General features: G+C 36.8%; 3 protein-coding genes across 4 annotated transcripts; 1 reads left to right on the top strand and 2 right to left on the bottom strand.

Annotated features, from left to right (window-relative positions):
- Positions 1-1,858: 1,858 nt before the first annotated feature.
- Positions 1,859-6,299, bottom strand: LOC134820725 (uncharacterized). The gene is made up of 3 exons (XM_063831300.1): positions 6,205-6,299; positions 4,665-4,814; positions 1,859-3,526 (listed from the first exon to the last, which is right to left on the bottom strand). The coding sequence occupies exons 1-3, from the start codon at positions 6,277-6,279 to the stop codon at positions 3,338-3,340; spliced, it is 414 nt and encodes a 137-aa protein (XP_063687370.1). The 5' UTR covers positions 6,280-6,299; the 3' UTR covers positions 1,859-3,337.
- A 2,063-nt stretch (positions 6,300-8,362) lies between these two features.
- LOC134821125 (uncharacterized) lies at positions 8,363-14,100 on the bottom strand. Of its 2 annotated transcripts, none has more exons than XM_063831791.1 (5): positions 12,024-14,100; positions 9,605-9,696; positions 9,180-9,410; positions 8,877-9,061; positions 8,363-8,769 (listed from the first exon to the last, which is right to left on the bottom strand). In XM_063831791.1, the coding sequence occupies exons 1-5, from the start codon at positions 13,948-13,950 to the stop codon at positions 8,745-8,747; spliced, it is 2,460 nt and encodes an 819-aa protein (XP_063687861.1). In that variant the 5' UTR covers positions 13,951-14,100; the 3' UTR covers positions 8,363-8,744. The 2 variants fall into 2 exon arrangements, 1 of the variants encoding a protein (XP_063687861.1); XR_010160976.1 differs by having other exon boundaries at positions 8,550-8,769; positions 9,263-9,410; positions 12,024-14,089.
- A 7,761-nt stretch (positions 14,101-21,861) lies between these two features.
- Positions 21,862-24,000, top strand: LOC134821129 (uncharacterized). Its single transcript, XM_063831794.1, has 5 exons — positions 21,862-22,028; positions 22,147-22,335; positions 22,475-22,583; positions 23,060-23,177; positions 23,335-24,000. The coding sequence occupies exons 1-5, from the start codon at positions 21,936-21,938 to the stop codon at positions 23,432-23,434; spliced, it is 609 nt and encodes a 202-aa protein (XP_063687864.1). The 5' UTR covers positions 21,862-21,935; the 3' UTR covers positions 23,435-24,000.
- The last annotated feature ends 126 nt before the right edge of the window (positions 24,001-24,126 follow it).

Genomic DNA, 24,126 nt, shown 5'->3' on the forward strand with positions numbered 1-24,126 from the left:
AAGTTGACTGAATAATTGGTTTCGGGTGAGAAATCAAAACTGTAAAATTTCGGTCCTGGAAGTTTCATCTTCAAAAACTGAAAATGGGACAATATGATTTTTCAATTTTCTTGGGATCTTGACTTCCAGTGCCTCAATTTGGTTTCAAACCATCATCAATTAACTGACTAATTGGTCTCTGAGCAAAAGATCCACCCAATCTGTCAAATTTGTGTTCAGAAAATTTCATATCTGAAAATGGGACAGAATTTGTAAAGTATGAATTTTCGTTTTGTTAAGATTTCTGCAGTGAGGTTCCTCCGACCGGAATCAAACTTATAGCACCCCAATCGTGTCATTTGCCATGTATAGTTGACTGACTAGCTTGAGTTCGTTTGCTAGGCTGAGCTGCGCGCGGCCTCGCTTTCGTGCGTAATGTCTTAATAAGGTAAATCGCGTGTTCCAAATATTCCAAATTTTCTTCCATGCGCAATAGATGTTTCAGGACAAGAATCGTAAAGATGTCGCCTAAGTTGGTTGGAACATAATGATAATGCAAATGTAAGATCCGTGCGGAAATGATCATCGATAAATTATACTGTTCGGCGAACACTACCGAAGAGAGGAGCCCCTGTAAAAATGTTACCATTCATACCATGGTTTGATGGGCGACACTGTCGCCGCGACAGCTGCATTTCAATTTTGAGATTGTGGCCCAACTGGGATTCCACCTCGTAACAGCAGACCAGGGGAGTGACCAACTTAGTCACTGACACATTAATTATTGTATGTAATTGAGTGGGTGACATCTATACAATTCTGAGAATAAACCTTGGCACTCGGGCGACATTTGCACGACATTCTTACAATTTTGCTAGAAAATATCTTCGTGCGTCTCGTGAGACAACATGTTGGCAATGTTGTTAACAAGGGAGTATATAATTTATAATGATCCAATACAAGCAGTACACTGAAAAGATCGAGTAATTGGTAAAAGAAGAAATGGAGCTTCATCAATCATTGCAAACAATCAATATTTGGTATTTTCGTTAAAAATTAATAAATAAATCCAACTTTGTCCATGAAATATCTTCTTAAATGAATTTAAGGTAAATTGAAATGACTGGTCAAAATTGTATCATACATAACTAGGAAATTAATGGGAAATGACACCGAAGAAATTTGTTGCAAAATATCTCTATGCAGTATTAAGAAACTTTGGCAGTTCATACATAACAATTTAACGGGCCAAATTAGTTCTTTCGATCAATCTGGCGCAACAAAAGTTATAACATTCAGTTTGGTTCAGCAAAGCTATTGGAGTCCATCAGCATGTCTAACTTTTCTTGCAAGAAATCCAGCACATCCGCTATGATAAACAAATGTGTATCGTCTAGGTCTGATATGATGAACCTGAAAAATCGGGGAATTTAGAGACACAATTAGAGACACAATTAGAGACAAAAAACGAAAAACAAATTGATAGATAGATATGAATTGTTGACTCAATTTGTTTTGATATAAGATAATATTACGATAATAAATTAACTTTATGTTGGATCATACACATGATATTGTCAGCATTTTACAGACAATCCCTCAGTTAAAATAAAGATGGTCATATGATTCACCTCTGGCCGACTGCTCCATTTTCATCAATATGCACCAAGAATTGTTTGACTGCTGCATCACATGTTAACAAAACTCCTTTAGTTACATTTACCATCGCCTGTTCGATTATATGTAAAATTTATGTTTACAGCTAGAGTTGATAAGGTACATTTTACATGACGTGATAGAGATAAACAAATTAAACATGGATAACAGCTGAAATCTGAGGACTAAGACTAAGATGATCATTTAGTAAAACAAAGATACAGTTCAGTGAAAACAAACAACAGTCTCGCATGAACAACGGAGTCAAATGAAACGACATACATTTTAAAGATTAATCTCCATCGCCCATATTAACACTTAGAAAATAACAATTTAAATAAATCAAAGAAAACCCTGAAAAAAATCATGTCTAAGTCTTAATGGACAAAATATCGCGAGCCAATTTCCCAGTATCATGAAGCTGTTTCACTTCCAACAACATGGACAATAAACAAGTCCCAAACACAATCCCGAGGTATAACCGTGCAGGGAGCACAAACCCATCTTTTTGATCCCGCTGTGAAACACCAGATTTACCACGTTTAGTAGATTGTTCGGATGAGAGAACAGAGATAAGTTCAGCTGTTTCCTCTGCTGTTTCCTTCCAGAATAAAACGTACGGAAGGTTCGAAGGACCGGACAGCTTACACAGTTTGCTTTCACGGATGATTTCACATTCTTTAACCGGACAAACAGACTCACATCTCTTACCGAACAAGTCTAGATGTGAAACTTTAACAGTTTTGTTAAAACTATTGAACTCCAGTCTGCCGATTATACAGCTGATAAAAGCGGGACAAGAAAGCAAGATAAGAGTTGCAGTAGATAAGGCAGTACAGAAGTACTGATAGCTGATGTCTGATGTGACCAGTTGGTAAGACATAAGTGATAGGTTTCCAATACTAAGGCCCACCAAACCAGCATGCGACCCTAATTGTATCGCACGTAATCTTTGCATTGTTAGTGCTGAAAGTTTTGTAACGACAACACTCCGTTTTATTCCAGTTTCCGTTGAGAATTGTCTGATCCGCCGGGACGTCACGTGATGAAATGATGTTGTCCCGTGGTATGTTGATGAGTCACGTGCACTGGGAGCAAGACATACCGGAGAACAAGACGCACGTGTAGTTGTAGAAAGAGCACGTGTAGTTGTAGAAAGAGCACGTGTGATGTTTGAATAAATATGCGAGTAACATATTCCACCAATGACCATCATCTTCCCTGCTATGAATTATAGGAATATTAAACCGCTTGATTTTAGCAAGTGCCCTCGACGTCAACCAAATAAAGAAAAATAGCTTTTCAAAGAAGTAAGGTTTAAAATTTGGGATTAACAATAGAAAAACAATTGAATTTACTACAAATTCATGGCTTAAATTTCTCTTCCATTGAGGGCTGGAATGTATCTATCATACCTTCAAAGTCCAAATATTCGTTATTTAAGTTTATCTCAAACAAAACATTCGTAAATTAATATTCAAATGTGTTAAAGTGTATCTGATATCGTCATTTTTTACTTTCGTCTCGAATCTCGATTACATATTTCAATGCAAAACAGAAGATCTGTGGGAACTCATCCTATATTTCAACCATCATGAAATATCAACATATATCAACATATATCAACATATATCAACATATATCAACATATATCAACATATATCAACATATATATCAACATATCCCAACACTGAACACAGCCTCAACTCCCCATACTCTGATCACTATCATGACTCAGTTCACTCCGGAGTCTGGTAAGGATACCCTCAAGTTCCTTCACTCTGCCGTTGTGCGACTTAGCTAAGCTTTTGTACTGGTTGTAGTTCATTTTGGGGTCACATGGCATTATCATGCTGTACTGAGCAAGGATTAGAGCTTGTCTTCTCTGCTTCTGCAACGATAAGATAAGATTACTATACGCTTTAAACTTAAATACAAACTGAATTCAGGAAGGTTTTTTGTTTGAGATATGTTATACATACCACTAGACAATATTGCAGATATCAGATGTAATGAAACGTAATTATATCTTGAAAACTGTTTCTTTCCCAACTACAAACCTTGTGCCAGATAAATAATAGAATTAAACAACTATTCAAGGTATCTAAGTTTGTACTAAGTAATCAGTATCTGTTCTTTGAACAATAATCCAAGTTTTATCTCGTACATACCAGCTCGTAAAGCATAACATCACAATTACATACCAGCTCGTAAAGCATAGCATCACAATTACATACCAGCTCGTAAAGCATAGCATCTTGATTACATACCAGCTTGTAAAGCATAGCATCACAATTACATACCAGCTCGTATAGCATAGCATCACAATTACATACCAGCTCGTAAAGCATAGCATCACAATTACATACCAGCTCGTATAGCATAGCATCACAATTACATACCAGCTCGTAAAGCATAGCATCACAATTACATACCAGCTCGTAAAGCATAGCATCACAATTACATACCAGCTTGTAAAGCATAGCATCACAATTACATACCAGCTCGTAAAGCATAGCATCACAATTACATACCAGCTCGTAAAGCATAGCATCACAATTACATACCAGCTCGTAAAGCATAGCATCACAATTACATACCAGCTCGTAAAGCATAGCATCACAACTACATACCAGCTCGTAAAGCATAGCATCACAACTACATACCAGCTCGTAAAGCATAGCATCACAATTACATACCAGCTCGTAAAGCATAGCATCACAATTACATACCAGCTGGTAAAGCATAGCATCACAATTACATACCAGCTCGTAAAGCATAGCATCACAATTACATACCAGCTCGTAAAGCATAGCATCACAATTACATACCAGCTCGTAAAGCATAGCATCACAATTACATACCAGCTCGTAAAGCATAGCATCACAATTACATACCAGCTCGTAAAGCATAGCATCACAATTACATACCAGCTCGTAAAGCATAGCATCACAATTACATACCAGCTCGTAAAGCATAGCATCACAATTACATACCAGCTCGTAAAGCATAGCATCACAATTACATACCAGCTCGTAAAGCATAGCATCACAATTATGTGAAAACTCCTCCAAACTCCTCTCGAAAGGAGGCACAGCTACTTCAGGGCCAGGTTTAGTGGTAACACTGTCTACCGTGGAGTTCTGGGTAAAGTTCACTCCTGCACTCTTCATTAGTGTCTGGGGTAGGGTTATAATTAGAAAGATAATTAGATAATTAGAAAGATAATTAGGGGTGTTATAATTAAAAGTTCTCCAAGTTTAGATGAATACCATTTAAAATACTATAAATATTACAAGTATTACAGCACTGCACCCTGGTTGTATTCAACAAGAAATCAAGTAACGGGGTATAGATACGTGAAGGAGCTTCAAAAGCTAGCATTATATCGGGGTCGTACCTGCATAGTGCATACTGTATCGACAATGCTAATCCTCTCCAGTTCTACACAGTATAAAAGTAAATACTCACGTGTAAGCTAGTTTTAAGAGTGACCATGTTTGGTAAATACTCACGTGTAAGCTAGTTTTAAGAGTGTTCATGTTCGGTAAATACTCACGTGTAAGCTAGTTTTAAGAGTGTTCATGTTCGGTAAATACTCACGTGTAAGCTAATTTAAGAGTTCCATGTTCGGTAAATACTCACGTGTAAGCTAGTTTTAAGAGTGTCCATGTTTGGTAAATACTCACGTGTAAGCTAGTTTTAAGAGTGTCCATGTTTGGTAAATACTCACGTGTAAGCTAGTTTTAAGAGTGTCCATGTTCGGTAAATACTCACGTGTAAGCTAGTTTTAAGAGTGTCCATGTTTGGTAAATACTCACGTGTAAGCTAGTTTTAAGAGTGTCCATGTTTGGTAAATACTCACGTGTAAGCTAGTTTTAAGAATGTTCATGTTCGGTAAATACTCACGTGTAAGCTAGTTTTAAGAGTGTTCATGTTCGGTAAATACTCACTTGTAGGCTAGTTTTAAGAATGTCCATGTTCGGTAAATACTCACGTGTAAGCTAGTTTTAAGAATGTTCATGTTCGGTAAATACTCACGTGTAAGCTAGTTTTAAGAGTGTTCATGTTCGGTAAATACTCACTTGTAGGCTAGTTTTAAGAATGTCCATGTTTGGTAAATACTCACGTGTAAGCTAGTTTTAAGAGTGTCCATGTTTGGTAAATACTCACGTGTAAGCTAGTTTTAAGAGTGTCCATGTTTGGTAAATACTCACGTGTAAGCTAGTTTTAAGAGTGTCCATGTTCGGTAAATACTCACGTGTAAGCTAGTTTTAAGAGTGTCCATGATCGGTAAATACTCACGTGTAGGCTAGTTTTAAGAGTGTTCATGTTTGGTAAATACTCACGTGTAAGCTAGTTTTAAGAGTGTCCATGTTTGGTAAATACTCACGTGTAAGCTAGTTTTAAGAGTGTCCATGTTCGGTAAATACTCACGTGTAAGCTAGTTTTAAGAGTGTCCATGTTCGGTAAATATTCACGTGTAAGCTAGTTTTAAGAGTGTCCATGTTTGGTAAATACTCACGTGTAAGCTAGTTTTAAGAGTGTCCATGTTTGGTAAATACTCACGTGTAAGCTAGTTTTAAGAGTGTCCATGTTTGGTTTCAGTTCAGTAGAAAGATCCGGTACTTGGGGTTGAGCCATAATTAGCTTTCAGTCTTGCTAAACCTAGTAAAGAATTACATTGATTGAATAGAATAAAAAGTGAATTTAATGTGGAATTTGTAATGTGGACAAAATTATATGCCATATTATATTAAGCGATAAATTGTTAAATATACAAAAATTTGAATAGCTTGACAGATCGATCATTGTCAAAGAATCAGAGGTCAATAAGTTGATATATTATTCAATTTTTCGATATTAATTCATATTTTAGAAAATTCTGGAAATACGCTAGACAAAATTCGACGTTTAAATAAATCAGCAAACTTATTCAATCAAACTGAAAATGATCTATAAAGTTGATGGAGAATGTTAAGAAAATTAATTACCAAACCCCATTCTAACAATTGAAAATAGAAAAGGGTAGAAAAGAAACGGAGCAACAAGTATAGACCAAACAAAGTGCAAATATCATAATTTATGTCACTATCCAAATTGTCAATGTCATGAAAATTTCGGATCATCAAAAGCAAGATCAGGTTCAATTAAACCCTTAGTCTGATCTGATTGTTCTTGTTGGACAGCACTGACAACAGTCTCCGGATCAACCCACAGACTGTTCTCATCTAGTGAATACACCCACTCCAGACCCTCTGGGACACCCTCCACTGCATCATTGTACGTTAAATCAATGTCATCCAACTTACTTATATCCTCTGAATTAGTCAGGAAACTAAGTATTTCAACCGCTTTTTCCTTCAAAAACTCGTGTTTTGAGAGACAGAAGGTGCCAACTGGCAAGGGTTTATTGCAGTTTACAATAGTAGTGTTTTTATATTGATTCTGTTCGGAGTAATTTTGGTGTAGTAGCCGGAGAACATCGTTGAGTGCCATGAAGACAGTCATTTTGTCAGTCACTGACACCACCCCCCTACCTGGTAGAGGTAGTGTTTCTTTAATCTCAGCCAGGGCTTTAATACACCTTATCAATAATGCCGGATCAAGGGTCTTGCCGATGATCCCTTCAAATAGTTGTGTGGATACTGGTCTCTGGATCTCATCTATATAATCTGTAGGAGTTTCAGTATGGTATCTAACTTGACGTTTCTGAGGAGCATCTCGAGGAGTTTCACAGACATATGGCAGATTCTGAGATTGGTATTGGGTCACATCTGACTGAGGAGTGGGGAGATGAGGAGAGGGTGTGTTCTGTAATTCATGAGGATAGAAACTTGACGGTCCCGGGATTGGTTGGTGTGGAGACGGTGCAACCAAGGAATTGTGACTACTGCCGGGTTGTTCTGACCAATACTGACCAGGTACAAAACCAGGGACCTGCTTAGGGGGAGAGCTTTCAACTGATGGAAAATGGGATTCATCAGCTGGGTCAAAGCATTTTATGTTGGTATTATCAAAAACATTTGGTATTGAGGTTAGAGGACTCTTCAGTCGTATTTTAAAGTTTTCCGTCTCAGTCCCTTTTCCACTATGATGAAGAGATTGACCCTTAGGACTAGAGCGACTGATTGATGAGGAGGTGCTAGGATTTTTCACTTTAGACGAAGGTTTAAAGTTAGGGAGATATTTGACTTTTGGTGCAGGTAGATCGTGGAAAGGGGCTAACTGTGACGCTGAAGATAAGATAGGTTGAGTTGATGTGGGAGGTGGTGGCAAACTGGGGCGCTCATTTACGACACTGTTTGGAGAATAATGGTCATAATCCTGATTGAATCTTTCTCTGTTTATATTGGGAGGTACAACATTATTCCGGGTGGAATTTTTTCGAGCAGGCTCTTTTTGGGATCTCGTTCCTCTGTTCTTCATAGCGTCAAATCTGCAAACTCGATTTCCTACATCATGAGAAGATTGCAGTTTTGGCCGTTTAAGTTTGTCTCTAAGATCACGGCCAGAATTAGCGGGTACCACGGAATTGGCAGATTTTACCTGGTTTTGGGTTTGGTGCAAATTATTGCGCCTGGACGTAAAAGGAGGGGGTCCTGAAAGTGAGTCTAATCCGTCAGGAATATTAGAGTTGCTGATCAGGGGTACTTTAGAGTTGCAGATCAACAGCCGTTTTTTGCTCATGATCTGGAAGGATTTATTCATTTACTTCATCATTATAGATCTGGATTATTGAAAACAATTTCAACCAAGATAGTAGATAATGCATGATACGATCAGAGATTTTGCAGGATGTAACTAACATTTTAATTCAAGGTAGGGGGAGTGTAAAATACAGTATATTTGTTTGCTCAGGTTTTGAGCAAGAATAAGCATGATCATCTAATTAAAAAAAATCAAACAATAAGACTAAGAAAGGAAGAGACAAGATCATTTTAAAGGTGACAACTCACAAAATTTAAAAAAATGAATAATAAAAGAAATCAAAATCGAAATCTCATCAATATTATTAATATAACACAAATAAGTTCCCTATAATTAACATTAGAAATGTAAACGGGCATCCAGAGTAGTTGTGTCACAGGACCATACTAGCCAACTTTTCAGTCACAATCGAATATCATTTCCCTGAAAAGAAAGATGCTTCAAAACTGAACTCTGTGGTGAAGATCATATATAAGTAAACAAAGCATTTAAATAATATCAAATGAGTTTTAACTATGTTTAAAACTTACTTTAGTTTCTCTTTGTCGAATGTAACGGGTTGCAGTGGATGGTTCTCGGCCAGGAATGCGGTAACCTTGTTCATTCCTTTTGGGTATTTGAAGCTTACACTGCATTTCTTATTTGTTCCATTAAATTCCCAAAACTCACATTCACATAGGTTCTGGGGCAAACCTTTCAGACCAGATTTAGGTTTCTGGAAATAGGTGAATCATTACCGTAATCCAAAAATTTTATAAAATATAAGTTCTTGGACCTTGTTAGAAAAATTCAACACAATATTTCAAATTGTCATGATATTGTTTTACACTAACCGTAAGATTAACTTTCATGATAACATGGTCAGATTGTCCTGGTTTGGTTTCGTATTTCCTTTTTGGTGGCTTTGATGGCATACTTTTATTAAGCCACTGATACAACGTAACTCTGTTCTCTGGCCTCACAACAAAGGAAGTTTCCAGATCAGCAGTTAGCAGGGCATGTCCCCATTTGAACCCTTTGAAGGATATCGGGTTTCCTTTGTCACTTTTTGCTTCAATAGACAGCTGGGATTTGATATCGAATATTTAATTGCCTAGTTGATCCAGCCGATAGTAATTATATATTGCTTTCACTCGGATAAGATTTTAACATTAAGTTTTTCACTGTTGATAATTGTAATCCCCAACAAACCTTGGCCTTATCAACGATTCAGAGAATTATCTTCAAAAAAGTTTTGATTTAAGACTACAAAACCTACCCTTTGCATGCATATAACACTCCTGCGATACGTCCTACTGATCCAACATGAATAGTATTTACTGTCTACCAAGCGCTTTGACTGCTCCAAATCTGAAAATAACATATTAGACTTATTACCTTTGATAATACTTACAAACAATCATGTATAAATGGAACATGTTAAAGGACCAGTTAACTGAAAAAAAAGTTATCCTCATATTTTGACAGATTGTGACAAATAGCAAACTAAGCAACGAGTCGAAATTCCTAAATCTCTAACTGCTCTCTAACGCGTGTAATTAGCGTTTGTATTATTTTGGCGATGACGTCATATAGTCCCTTGCACGCACAGAGCAGCTCGTGAGACTGTATTTTACAGGTAAAAATGGACATAATACAATGTTTCTCCCCCAAATAACTCGAAAAGTAAGTGTTTTAGGGTACATGTTGCTTCATAAGTTGTATATAAACATGGCCATTCTGCACAATTTGCACTCATTCAAAAATCTGTTTGGCCTTCATAGCCCAATTTACGAGATACCCATATTTTTGCATGATTTCTGGAACCGGAAATCAGTTTTTCGCCAATAACTGAAAAAGTAAGCACTTTAAGGCATCTGTTTCTTCGTAAGTCATATATTAATATGCTAATTGCGGTTCTTTTGCACCCTGTCTAAAGACTCTATCACGATCCTATCGAAAATGGGCTCAGCACCACGCCCAAAATGGTTTTTGGCGAATTTCTCGAAAAGTAAGGATTTTAGGCCATGTGTTGCTCAATAACTCCTATATAAACTTGCATATGCGGCTTCGTTTAAGCCCATTTTGAAGTCTCCACGACCTTCAGAAGCAAAGGGTCGGTTACGTTATTGGGTCAATATCGGCGTGGTCAATATGTCTCCAACCGAAAATCCTTTATTCATACTTTTGGGAAGGTCTTTGCAAAATTTCGTGAGTATACGAAAATTTGCAGGTTCAATTCCATAAATGTCCATAAATGACTGGACTACACAAGTTTAGAGTTAACTTTAGAGAAACTCATAAATCATTATTATCTAAAATTAAGCTGTCAGTGTCCATGATCAACCTATGGCTACAATGTTTTACGTGAAAATTGAAATGTAAAAATCAGGAGTAATATAAAAAGTGTATTTTTAGATTAAAGTGCTATCTCATAGTTTAAGAATTGTATAGATTAACGTTTGTCGTTTAGCCATCTAAGAATCGATCGTGCCGTAATATATATGGCCAAAGAATAATAGGGTCTTGGAAATTCTATAGTTGTTGAGTGGGTCGATTGACTGAACACGTTTGCACTAATTGGTATTTAATTTTATGATCATACAAGTAGGACGATAACTAGGTAAGTCAAATTCAAAACACTCCGCACACTGTACACTCCAATCAGTATTTAGTAGACCGGGTATTTTTCGGTTCCCACGGCACCGTTCTGATAGGAGCTACTTCAACTAATGGTCCCATGGGTACGGCCGTAAAATAGCCAGACTTCTTGTCTCCTGTACTGTCTGGCACGTGTGGATTAAAGTAAGAGATTTCGCTATGCTAAAAATATAATTGCTCTCGGAACTATGTCTTTTACAGCGAACCATTCGACTGCTCGCATTCTTCCGAACAACTGTAATATTATATTACAGAGTTACACTCTGATCAGCTATATTTAATATATAGCACATTATTTTGTGTATTAGTTTCATGTACTGGGGAAAAATAATCGGTACAGTCTCCCTTCGTTTGTAATGAAGCAATGAAAACAATCCAAAATTATCACATATGACATAACTTGTAATAGCAGAAACTTTCTAACCGTACATTCACCCGCCACTGTTCAAGAACTTATGTCACTGTTTAAAATCCTGACGTGAGCACTGTACATCCAATCAGCTATTCATATAGTTAGGGTGATAGCCAAAACTATAAGGATTTTGTAGAACTAGGGAAATAGTCAGAACTCTAAAATTTGAGTGAGTTACACGTGTTTTATTGACGATGATAAACATTTGTGCATTGTATTACGCTATGCAAGCGCGCACTGAGGGACTTTATGACGTCACGCGGCCACAGCTTATTATTGCAATAACACGCGTTACACGTACGCTAGAGAGTTAGTTCTTTCGGCGATACGATTCTTTACCAGTTTGTCACAGCTGATTTAAATCTTAGCCAAATTGGAGACTAAAAAGTTAGGGTTAGGTTGGGTTGAGAAAAATTAATAATTATCATACCCAAACCCCACCCTAACCAAAACCCTAATTTTTTGCCCCAACAAATTTCACACCCTAGAGTCTCATGCCCTTCAGTCCGGACCACATGACATAGTCGACAGTATAAAAATGATCAATTGATAGGGTTGATCTAATAGGTCACATGGCATCAGAATATTTAGTGAAATAATTTAAAACATCAAAACTTTGACTAACCAGATCCACTATCTGAGTCTCTGTCTGTTTCCTTAACAAATCCTCTGGACATCTTGTATTTATTCGAAAATTCATCATCACCAATTTCACATTTTGTGTTTGTTACATCAGGAACAAAGTCGGGATTGATAACTTGAAATCCATAGCGTAATATTGAATGGCGTAACTGCAACTTGATGTAATTATCTAAGTGCTCTCCCAGTTCATCGATTGCATGAAGTATGGTCTCTTTGTCAACCCAAGATATGGAAGCATCTTTCCTTAGAGGCAACACTCTGATGATTTCCCTCACAATGTTTGAAGCAGCTTTTAGTTGATGGATATCATGAATGCTCTCAATCAGACTGAACAGATGACTAAGTTTCATGTGACTTTTAGGAGTTGAGGGTCGTTTTTTTCTCATCCTTTTACATCTGGATACTTCATAATTATCATCTTTTTTGTTAGATTTGGATGGTGAGTGGTATTCAGAGCCAGAACTCTCTTCATGTCCAAAGTTTGTCTCTGTTGTTACTTGGCAATTTTCACTAGCAGGTTGAACATTACCAGGAGGAATGGCCTCAACAGTGCTAGCTGTTGTTGCAGAGTTCACAAAATTATTTTTATGGTTTAAAGATGGGTCTGCAGCAACAGCTAAATTAAGAATCGGGTATTGAGGGGTTACAAGGCAGCGGTAAGGATTTATGAATTCGCTTAATTGAGGACCAGGACTATGGAGAGTGTTAGGATAAGATCCTGCAGTTGTGATATACTGGACACTGCTCTGCGCAGGGATTGAAGAATGCTGATGCACAGAATAGTTTTGTAGGCTGGAGTTCTGGTGGCTTGCGTCCACACCAATTTGCTGAGTAGGGTAGTTTGGAAATGGAACATCTGGCTGGGCCGGCTGGTTTAGTGGCTCCAGATGCTGTATCATTTGTTGTTGTAAAGCGGGATTGGATCTGTCTTCTGAAATATGGGAATCTTTTTCTGCAACTGTTGCATGTGATGTCATGATACATGTGGTTGTGGAGGATTTGGGTATTGGAATTAAATTCTCTACATCACGCCTTTCTAATTGGGTCAATATCATACTTGCCTTTGGCTCTTTAGATACAGCAGCAGCAGGTGAACTTCTGTTTTTATTTTTAGGTATGGAGCAAGAAGACTTGTTATCAATCAAGGTGTGAAAAGTTATTGGCTGATCTGATAATAAGTCTCTTTTGTTTGCAGAGATTTCATCATAATATGAACCTGATCCTAAATCAGAGCTCTTACTATCCTGCTTTGCATCTTGAATAACACTTGCAAATTTTAAATTATGAACTGGATGTTTGGAATAAGTCCGACTTTGGTGGTCTCCTTTCGCTTTATGGTGGATTGTAGATTTATAGTCAGATCCTTGCCCTTTGCTTTTACATGTTTCAGGACTTGCCTCATAACTTCTCTTTGGTATGCTATCAAACGATTGATTGTCATATAACAAATGGACGATTCTATTTTTTTCTGTGTAATGATGAAATTCAGGATCATTGGAAACAGACTTACACGAAAAAGAAGCATTGTATTGTGGAGAATCTCTGACAAAATGACTTGGAAAAACAGGTTTCTGAACGTTTTTTTGCTTCTTATTTGAGCGTTTTCCATCTATACTATTACCAACTGAAACATCTTCCTGTCTGTATTTAAGCCCTCCAAGATTGGCGATCTGTGGCCTGATACTAGAGGATGATGGAGTTTCAAGCAAAGGCGGTCTATTACTTTGGAAATGATAAGAATTATTCAAATGTATTGTCCTATCTAGTCTATGGTGGGATATTTTTCTTTTGCTGTTGTTACTCCAAACCTGGTCGGGTGGATCAACTTGGTGTGATTTGAATTCCAAAAGGTTTCTAGGACTTGGCTGACCTTTAAACACAACTTTCCGTACATTTTGTTGTTTACTCATAACACGGAACGACTCTGTGATTGACTTGCTTGAAAATGTGCACTTCCCTAAATAAGATTATGCGAAGGATAACATAACATAAATCCATTTGCTAAGATCTGGCGTAAGAAGCAACTACATAGCTCATATCACAGCGGCTGTAAAATGTAAATAATGATTAAGTAAATAATTGCGTGTTATTTCTGTATGTATAAAGAATAAAGATATGCATTATAACTTTGGCTGTGCGCTACCTTGTGGCAGGCTACTATATATAATATGTGATTCATTGCAAATAAAAGTGTGAATCTACTTTTAAACACATCAGCATAATTCTGTAGTAGCAATCATTTTTTAAAAGAAAAAAAGGGGGACCCCCAACCCATGTAGCTGTCAGTTAAACAAAACAAAAATTTCAATTTTATGCCATTTATTACAGAGTAAACAAGTTTACAATAAATCAATTTGATATTTAAAGGAATCCTAATTCAATGTGTAGTATGGTTGTCACTCTTTGAATGGATAAGATATAGGTTGACGGGGCAAAGAAATGTGCGTGCTGTTCGCTATTGCTCACACCAAACGGCAACCTAGTGAATGGTTGTGAGAAACCTCACAGCAAGTAGACCAAAGTGGCTCTTGCTTGTGAACTTATATAAACAAACTTAAGAGACCTTATAGCTCGTCTTCTGAGGTATGATATTGAAGGATACGTCATCCAGTCCAAGTGCTGGGCAGTGGCATAACGAAGGGCCCCGCTGACCCCGCTGTGTGGTAGGGGGGGGGGCATCTTAGGGGGCCCAAAATCGTCGTTTGAATGTGGGACAATTTTGAAAAACTTAACTAACGTACTAGAAAAACTGCGCATTTTGTTCTAGAAACACACTTTTTTAGAAATTTTACCGGCGTATCCTCTAAAATCACATAATTTGTTCAATTTTAGGGAGAGACGCCAAAAGGGGAGGGGGCGCCAACAGGGGGCGCATTTTTGGCGGGGGCACCAACAGGCAATGTTACGCCACTGGTGCTGGGCTTTTTGTCTTCCTCTGATTCTCCTGAGTGCTGCGAGTGTGCTTCGTAGTAGATGTGGAACCATACCTGGTATTTTCCAAACCCAACCGGATGTTCTTTTCCCATCTCCTTTATTGCAGTTTCCACATAAATCCGATTTTGGAGTGACATGCTTTTCTTCTGTCTTGTCCATTATCTGATTTCAGTCTTTCCGATTTTAGATACTCTTCAAAGTGATCTTTTCGAGTTGTGGGATCGAGGGGGTATAGGAGCAGAAGGTATAGGAGAAGGCTTCTTCCCAAGTAGATGCTCATCAGCCTCGACAACAACAATGTGAACAAGTTAAATGATGTGAAGTGTGTAGGTATGAATCTAGTGTGAAGATGTTAATTGAATTTTTATATTTTTATGTAGGGTCATTGTGATATTATGTTAATATTGTTTAATTTATGTATTTTATCAAATCTAGTGTTATGTGAAGCGAAAGGATTTTTCAAACAATGGAGACATAATATAGCAATGGCCCTATATAAAAATTCGATATAAAAATTCAATATAAGTAAAACAAAATCTGATATTTTAACTGCACTACCACTTTTCACACTGGGCAATGAAGCGAAATGGCGAGAACCATGAATGGCATTATATGGTTGAACAATGAGAAGTGCAAAACAAATCAAATCAAATCTGATCTTGTCTTATGTTGTATGACCCGCCGCGCACGAGTGCGCGGCTCTCCTGTATCGTAAGAACGATAAACCTTAGTGAAACGATCGTGGGGGTCACGACGTGATACAAATCAAATTAAACGTGGGAGCCATATATGCTAAATGCAGCGTGCAAAAGGTGAACTTGACGTGACGCGCGAGGACAAACGCGCTGTTGAAAATCAATCACCTCTAGCGAGCCCGGCAGGCCAGGTGGTAAGGTGATTTTTGGGAATCTAATCTCAATCATAAATTTCTATCAGCGCGAGCGCGGTGCTAGTCATTTATTATAATGATGGCGCGGAGCCTAAACTAATGTGTAATGAATTCGAAAATAAGATACAAATTCTAAATCAGAAGTGAAAATTATTTTAAAAATATTTTATTGACTTACTTGTATTCTTAATGTTTAAATTTCATAAAACGATAAGTTATAATGCCTTGTTTCACGTTGTAGTACTGCCGCGCACGAGTGCACGGCTTCGTCATTCGTGGATTTCACCACAAAACCATTGTGTGCAATAAGCTGCCTGCTGATCGGTTTTCAAAAGGTGATACCAGATCGAAATGCTGCGTTAATTGCGCAGCTCCTATAATAGGATACAATACTCACTATATTATTCCATATAACATATAAGGCCTGATCAAGTAGCTTGGGCTTTGGCGACGTCACGAGATATCCTAGTCAGCATTCGACACGTTACGTATATGATCACGTGACCAAGGATTTAAGAATCAGGGTCACGTGATAGAATCGGCGGTCACGTGACTTAAATTATCCCTTTATAACGCAATAAAAGGCATAGTTTTGATCAGAAGGTCATCATGACTTCCAGACTTCTGACTGGAAAGTAAGGTTAAGAATCCTTTACGTGCACGACAGTCCCCTTATCATGACACTTCTAAAATAATTTAACGTTAGTCACATAATCCCTAATATAAGACAATATTCATGCTAAAGTAACTAGACTAAAGATATAAACCACTATAAAAAACTAACCTACTCAGCTAAAGACTTGAGATCAAAGTTACAATACAAACAACAAACGGAACACAAACTCCATAATCGCAATAAACAGAGCTGAAGTAAGGCTACACACTAGGTTATGAAAACAATCTACGGGAGTAGAACATCTTAACAAGTAGTTCCGAACTTCTCAATCAGCCCGTGTCTACACACGATCGATAAGTATATTTCTAGAAGCCGTTCACGTATATATCCTAACAGAGCCAAGTCGTCAGTAATTTTAAATACCCTGTCTGAAAACGCCTCAATATTATTACAAATCCGTGAGTATGGCACAAGTAGCTGCAACTGATCAGCTCTAGTGAAACAAATTTTAGTGAAACAAATTTAAAATTTTATCCTTTATTTTACAATCATAATATAATAATATTTATAAGCCTCCGTTTTGAAAGTTTTAAATTTTAATATATTCACATTTCTATTTAAAATTCAATTTAATGTATAAGTCAATAATTGGCCGCCAAAGCCGCGCATTCTTGAAAACAGAATTAAATTGTTTTTTTTTAAAATTTTAATTTTACAAAGCCAGCTTTGTAAAATTTACTATTAGATCATAATATATCGTCAGTTCTAAATATTTACAATGCAACATTTCATTAATCTACATACAAGCGTACTCCAGCCCCTGCACGCATCCGTTCTTATGCGGCGCGGCTCAAGCCGCGCATGCACGTATTATTTTATACTTTTTGCTTTCTAATAAATATCGTGTCAAATATCGTGTCTAGATCGGACTGCAATCATTGACAGGCCTATAATTATTATTATTATTATAAAACAGGATCTTACCGACAAAAATGATTCTTAAAAATGCCTTAATGCGGTAAACTGTACCCTTGAAAAAGATTTTCCCAATATCTATCACAAAAAAAAAATCTGTTGCATGCAGCTATATCTCTAATTTCGTTCAATTCATACAAGTTGTCCATTTGCAAATTTCTACTATTTAAATCACTTCTTAAAACCGATAACAAGTTCATTCTAGCTCTCCCCAATCTTCCAATGAATAAATTATCTGATTCAATAGCAAAAGAGAGAGCCGTTTGGGCTGGGGTGTTCTCCATACTCCTGAGAATGTGTCCAAACATCTTCCACCGCTGGTGTTCACTACTCTTGGATAACTTTTCAACTTAGCACCTTTCATACAATGCTTTGTTGCTTATCATACCTTTAGGCCATTTTATGTTTAAAATGGACCTGAGGTGTCTACGATGGAGTGTCCATTTTCTCCATGGTTGCTTTCTTAGGACTCCAACTATTTGAGTTGTAAATCAATACAGATACAACTTGAGCATCGTATAACCTCAGCTTTCTTTCAAGGGATATTTTCTTACCAGACAGCAAAACTTTATCAAAGTTCTTAAAAGCAATCTCAGCTAGGATTCTTCTTCTTTGAATGTCCTTCTCAGTACACAGTAAGGAACATAGTGACTTGTTACTTCGCCATGGTTCGTTATTAGCTAATGGCTGACCGTTTGTATCTTGATCAGATTTTTTCGCCAGGTAGAAGGTACTGAATTCAGTTTTACTTTCATTTACTTGGAGGTTCCAGTCTTTGAGAACTCCTTCACTGTAGGAAGCAAAATTCTCAGTTTCTCGATGTCCTCGTCAGCAAAGTCACAATCGTCTGAATATTCCCACTCAGTTGGAAAACCTAGTTCTGATACTAGTGGGTTTGGTCTCCCAGATACAGCTCTGAGGTGGTGTAAGGCTGCTGCAAGAATAAGTGTGAATAGCTTTCCAGATAAACTGTCACCTTGAAAGGCTCCGAGTAAACTTTCAAACTCCTCCGACAGTGAGGAGTTAACACGAACTCTAAATTACCTATTTTTAAATGACCGATATCTTGATTTTTAATACGATTAGAGCGTAAAAAGGATGCTTCCCGGAATCAGCACAATGAAGAGAACAAGATGCTGTTGAACTTTCAATTATTCATCTTCCACCGGTAGTCCCTAGAACCAATGTTTCTAGATCTCCATGAACAGAGTAGTTTAAAGCACGGATATTAAAACACTTTTGACTTTATAATTGTTGGGAAGACTGTTGAATTTGTTTATTGGCTCGCGACTGCAATGTGCGAGAAACCAATCTGTTATAAATAGCAACTTATTAAATTAATTATTTATCAAAATGCAGATTGACTGGACGGATTAGCGCTGTACGAATAACAAGATAAGATGAATGAACAAGACGAAGAGCGCAGCCCCAACCCTGTGGAAAAGTTTTGTGAAGTCCTCGTTTTGTCACTGTTTCTTCTATTTATGTTTCCTAGGATGAGCATAAATTTTCTGCGGCCGCCCGGGATATATAGTATAGACAGTGGCGAACAACCTGAAGATAAATATCCCTCGAGGTGTTTAAAGATGTGCCATACTCTTCAACTAAATGTTAATAACCTTGAAGAAGCTTTCAAAGGTAACAGTGACCTTTGTGAAACAACAGCAGCTCTCTCCCTCGGTGAAATCAGTGTATATAGTTCTCCATTGAGTGCACCATTCAGTAGCTCTAAAGCTTCCATTCGAAGTTCCATGCAATATCAGTACCTCCTTGTGGACTTTCATGCTTTTGTGGTTTTTAGTACAAGTGATGGAACGTGGTGGGCACTCGATAAAACGGCTGAAGGTATATTCATTAGCTGGGGAGAGAATAAACATTCGGTTTTAGAATGTTTCGATGGACATTTACGTCCCAACCCAAGGCGAAGATATAATGAAATGATTTTACCACTTGCCAGTGATGTGTCAGATCGTACTATTGATGTTCTAGTTCGCCGTTTAACAAAAATATTGAAATCTAATAAGTACGATTTGATTGAAAAAAACTGCCAACATTTTGCCAAAGAAATATTTGATAAATTAGCAATAGATAATACTTGGGAACTATCTACAGTTTCTGACTTGACAAGCCCATTAACGCTTTTATCAAGACTCTTAAGAAATTTAAATGGTGGATACTCTCAGGCAGAGTATTTGTACATTGTCTTCCTTTTCTATGAACTATACCTCCTATTCGGAGAGAGCAGAGAAATAGAAACCAACCATTATCTGTTTGTAGTGTACACAGTTATTTACGTTACCGGAATTGAAATATCGATTATGTTATGTCTGTACAATTCCCATTTGTTTTCTTAGTTATTCTGCCGAAACCATGTTAAGTGTAATATACATTGGGCTACTCTGTATTCTCATCTTAGAAGCTAAATATTATTCATTTCTTGGTATCATCAGAAAACGAGCCATTCAGTACCGAAAGATGTGTCAGTCAGCTACTTGGTTTGGAAAATATATATCTTTACCTCTGGGTTATACGATGGTTTATGTAGTTCCTGTTTGTTTAGTTATTGAGTCAGTGCTAATATCGCTGTTTAAATGTGTAGGAATTATACTTTATTCGATACATTTTGTTACAACGCACCAACCACTTGAGATTGACGAGTTTATGACCAATTTGATCAATAAGGTGGTTAATTTAGGTCCTGTTTGTTTAATTATTGCCTTAGTGCTACATTTATTGCTGTTTGCATGTGTAGCAATTATACTTTATTTGATAGATTGTTTTTCGCATCAACCATTTGAGATTGACGAGTTCGTGACCAACTTGACGGTTAATGGCGGTTTATTTATTGAGTCAGTGCTAATATTGCTGTTTGAATGTGTAGCATTTATACTTTATTTGATACATCTTCTTACACCGCACCAACCACTTGAGAATGATGAGAAAGGCCCTGAAATTAATGTTTTTATTCCCATTACATTATTGTATATACCCACTGTAAGACTTCTAAATTTAACCCCTAGATATATACAGTAACACGAATTACTGATTAGCGGATTGAAATACCAGACCAGCTTAATTACAGACTTTATTGCATGACGAAATTATAATAATTAATTGGTATAGGTATTTATATATATTTATGAGGTTGAATGCGATCTCGGAAAGCAGGCCTCCCCAGTGTGAGCTCGAGAGCGGGAGCCCTGCCGTCAGAGGTACGTATCGAGGATGACTCGGACCGAAAATCTTTTCAAGGTTTTTCTGGAAACTACTTTTGTTCAGGCGAAAATATTTTTTCGATTTTCAAAGTCCAGACCTAATATTTTTGAAAGTTTTTCTGGGAACCACTTTTTTCCAGTGTTACCCTGATCATTATGAGCCGAGAATATTTTTCGGGACCTAGCCCTTTTTCCTGAAAATTAATTTGCGCATGTGCCGTGCATAAATTCTGCTTTCTTGTATTGTCGTAATTTGAAGTTTACTTTTTTATTCATATTACAAATAGCTATTATAATAATTTTGAGAAACAACTTTAATTTTATCTGATTCCATAGACCATAATTTCTGTCGGAATTCAACTTAAATAGGAATAGTCCATTTAATGGTAAAATGGTCAAAGCTTTTACAGAATCCATTATCTGGCTGTTTGGAATGAATCTTATCTTGGTAATAATGTAGTAAATCCTGGTATTTCAGTAAAAACCTGGTATTTGACTCACTTTGGTCTACTTGCTGTGAGGTGTCTCAGCTACATGGGTTGGGGGTCCCCCCTTTAAAAAAAGAGAAAGTACATCTACATTGTAGTTTCATAATTTTATAATTCAATAGATTGCTGATTGTTTAGTACACTCTAATGTAACTTACAAAATAAACTTATGACTAAAGTTCTCTTTAAAATAATGCCCAGCTACAAAATTCGTGATCTTTAGTGTACTGTACTGTAATATAATGGACTGTACTGTGAGGCATAGTACTATACTATGTACCCACTTTTTTCTTTATCAGTTGTGACGGAATTGTAATGAACAAAATCCTTATAATCATTTATGATATGTTTGATTTCTTGTTAATGTTTGTCATTCAAATTTGGTAGACGGCCCCAACGTTAATGTGGCTCTTGCTATGTGTTGGTTCAGCCGAATTAATTATTATGTAATAAAGTTTATTTTTCTCGTTAGTTGTCATCCGGCCAAACATTAAGCAACTTATATTGCAGTACCATTTATCAATTAGTATATCAAAATATGTCATTGTAATTTTGCATGGCTGAAATGTAACGCTTGATTTATATATATAATGATTAATTGAATTTTCAAATAAAAAAAAGTAAAATCCGAATTGGAATATTATTTATGAGTCGCATAGTTGAAATGTTTCTTGGGTAAAATTTGTATTGATCCCATTTGATGCGACAAGGCAAAGACTCCTATCAGAAACCCACTATCCGTGTTTTGATTATTAGTGATACTTTTGCAGCATAGACAATGCTCCAGCGAAGATTAACTCAAATTATAAGGAGACAGCTGAGCAGTCGACCTGTTGTTGAGTCAAATCAGAATTTCCCAAAGCCTTTTAAGGTAAGTGGGACAAAGCATGATTCTTAGAAAAGAATAGACTAGAATAAAATCAAATAGATTTTTTTGTATAATAAAATAGCGTACCAATTTGTTTGCAATGTTAAAAAAAACATTTCAGTTGGAGAAAGGAAAGAAATATAAATGGTGCACGTGTGGTCACAGTGAGATACAGCCTATGTGTGATGGTTCCCATCGTAAATCTGGGTACATCCCAGTTAGATTCACGGCTGAGAAAACAGAGACTGCACTATTGTGTTGCTGTAAGAACACCAGTAACCCTCCATATTGCGATATGACTCACTTTAAGGTTAATCAAATAATCTGATATTTATTTATGCTCCAAGTTGGACAATGACAGTTTGAAATGAACGAATGCTCAAATTTTGTTTAAACTTTGCTCAAATTTTGATTTTGATACAATAATTTTCACTTAACCTGGATTTCAGATCCTAAGAGGAAATCTCCTGAAGAACTTTACATCCCCTAAAATAGCTACACCCACTGATAAACCTCTTGTTGCTGCCAGATTACCGAGTTTTCAAAAGTTGGAAGAACGTGAGTGCTATTCTTTACTTTATTCTATTCAACTTTCAGAATCGCATATTTAGTGGTTTGAAAATACGATCACCCAATAAAAAGACATAAATGGTTCTGTTCGATATGTGTTGGGCCCCAAAAAGCCCAACACATATCGTAAATCCGAAAAGGGCCCTAGAAATCGGGGCCTTTTGGGGCCTTTTGACTCTGTATTTTTGGCATGAATTTGGTTCAATGTTTATAGACCATAATCTCCATGTAAATACACTTAAATAAACACAAAAGTACTGTGCAAGTAGTCAGATAATATCATTAAAGCACTTAGCATATATCAAAATTGATGAAATTTAAGTTAATTCTAGGGCCCCAAAAGGCCTTACACATATCGAAAAGCCAAAAAGGGCCCTAGAAATCGGGGCTTTTTGGGGCCTTTTGGGGCGTTGCCCCCCCCCCCCCCTAAGATGTATACAGTTCTCACAATAATTTCGTTATAGGTAAGACATACATGTGGTGTGCCTGTGGAGCCAGCAAGACCCAGCCTTTCTGTGACAACTCACATGCTTGTAGTTCAATGAAACCACTAGCTTTTACACCAGAAAAAACCAAACCCAGGTATGTTTCATACTTAATGTTATATATATACATACTAATTTTTAGCTTGAAATTTTATAACTCCCGATTATTTTGCTTTTCTAAATCCATCAACACTATAATATGAGTAAAGTATTGAGACGTTTAACAGTTAACTTACTCTACACGACCTTGTCAGGTGGTTGTGTCAGTGCAAGCAGACTAAGGATGCCCCTTACTGTGACGGGACACACCTGGATGTGGAGATACAGACTGCGGTTGAGGGACAACCTTTGTAGCTCAAATGTTGACACTACTTTGGTTGTGCTACTCATCAACTGTTTTATTTAATACTCATAGCCATGATTGGACTGGATGGTTATGTGTTGTTGTGGGATTTTATAATTGTTCATTTTTGGACGGATTTGTACCTTAAGGAAACGTGACCCTTTGTTAAGGTGGTAGTGGAAGTTAAACTTTTAATTTATTAAAATATTAAAAGAGATTTATTACATGATACATTGTGTGTATCACATTTACATGTTTGTTTTTGGATCGTAAAGCACTTCTTTTGGAGTTGCAGTGACTTTGTAAATAATAGTTGATAATCAGTCTGTACCACTGTACTATCAGATAAGTTAATATAATTTATAATATTAGTAAGATGCCAAACACTGTGTGCTGCATTGAATTTGATTGAAATTGTTGTGTGATTGTTCACACATTATTGTGTGATTGTTCACATTTTCACACCCTCAGAATAAAAGTAAAGTTTTACAGTTTTAGGAATATTTATCAGTTTTCACAGTATTACTAATTTATTTCCCATACATATCATGCAACTTACTCCAGAGTAACATTACTATTCACTATAGTATTACTTGTCCCTTTTCTTACTTCGCATTTATTCGCCACTTCTACGAATTAAAATTTGCTAATTTGCCTGTAAATCTCACTCTTTACAACTCGATTTGCCTTTATAAAAAGATGC

This window comes from Bolinopsis microptera, chromosome 9 (genome assembly GCF_026151205.1).
Source record: "Bolinopsis microptera isolate Bmic1 chromosome 9, MBARI_Bmic_1.0, whole genome shotgun sequence".
Taxonomy (NCBI): Eukaryota; Metazoa; Ctenophora; class Tentaculata; order Lobata; family Bolinopsidae; genus Bolinopsis; species Bolinopsis microptera.

Bases quoted from the DNA above. Each gene is read 5' to 3' on its own strand.
- LOC134820725 (XM_063831300.1), bottom strand. From the start codon at position 6,279: ATGGCTCAACCCCAAGTACCGGATCTTTCTACTGAACTGAAACCAAAC. The intron at 4,815-6,204 runs GTGAGTATTTAC...ACCCTACCCCAG, and splicing joins CTCTTAAAACTAGCTTACAC to ACACTAATGAAGAGTGCAGG. The intron at 3,527-4,664 runs GTATGTAATTGT...TTATCGTTGCAG, and splicing joins ATGCTATGCTTTACGAGCTG to AAGCAGAGAAGACAAGCTCT.
- LOC134821125 (XM_063831791.1), bottom strand. From the start codon at position 13,950: ATGAGTAAACAACAAAATGTACGGAAAGTTGTGTTTAAAGGTCAGCCA. The intron at 9,697-12,023 runs GTTAGTCAAAGT...TGTTATTTTCAG, and splicing joins AGACTCAGATAGTGGATCTG to ATTTGGAGCAGTCAAAGCGC. The intron at 9,411-9,604 runs GTAGGTTTTGTA...ATCAAATCCCAG, and splicing joins GTGTTATATGCATGCAAAGG to CTGTCTATTGAAGCAAAAAG.
- LOC134821129 (XM_063831794.1), top strand. From the start codon at position 21,936: ATGCTCCAGCGAAGATTAACTCAAATTATAAGGAGACAGCTGAGCAGT. The intron at 22,584-23,059 runs GTGAGTGCTATT...ATTTCGTTATAG, and splicing joins TTTTCAAAAGTTGGAAGAAC to GTAAGACATACATGTGGTGT. The intron at 23,178-23,334 runs GTATGTTTCATA...CGACCTTGTCAG, and splicing joins CCAGAAAAAACCAAACCCAG to GTGGTTGTGTCAGTGCAAGC.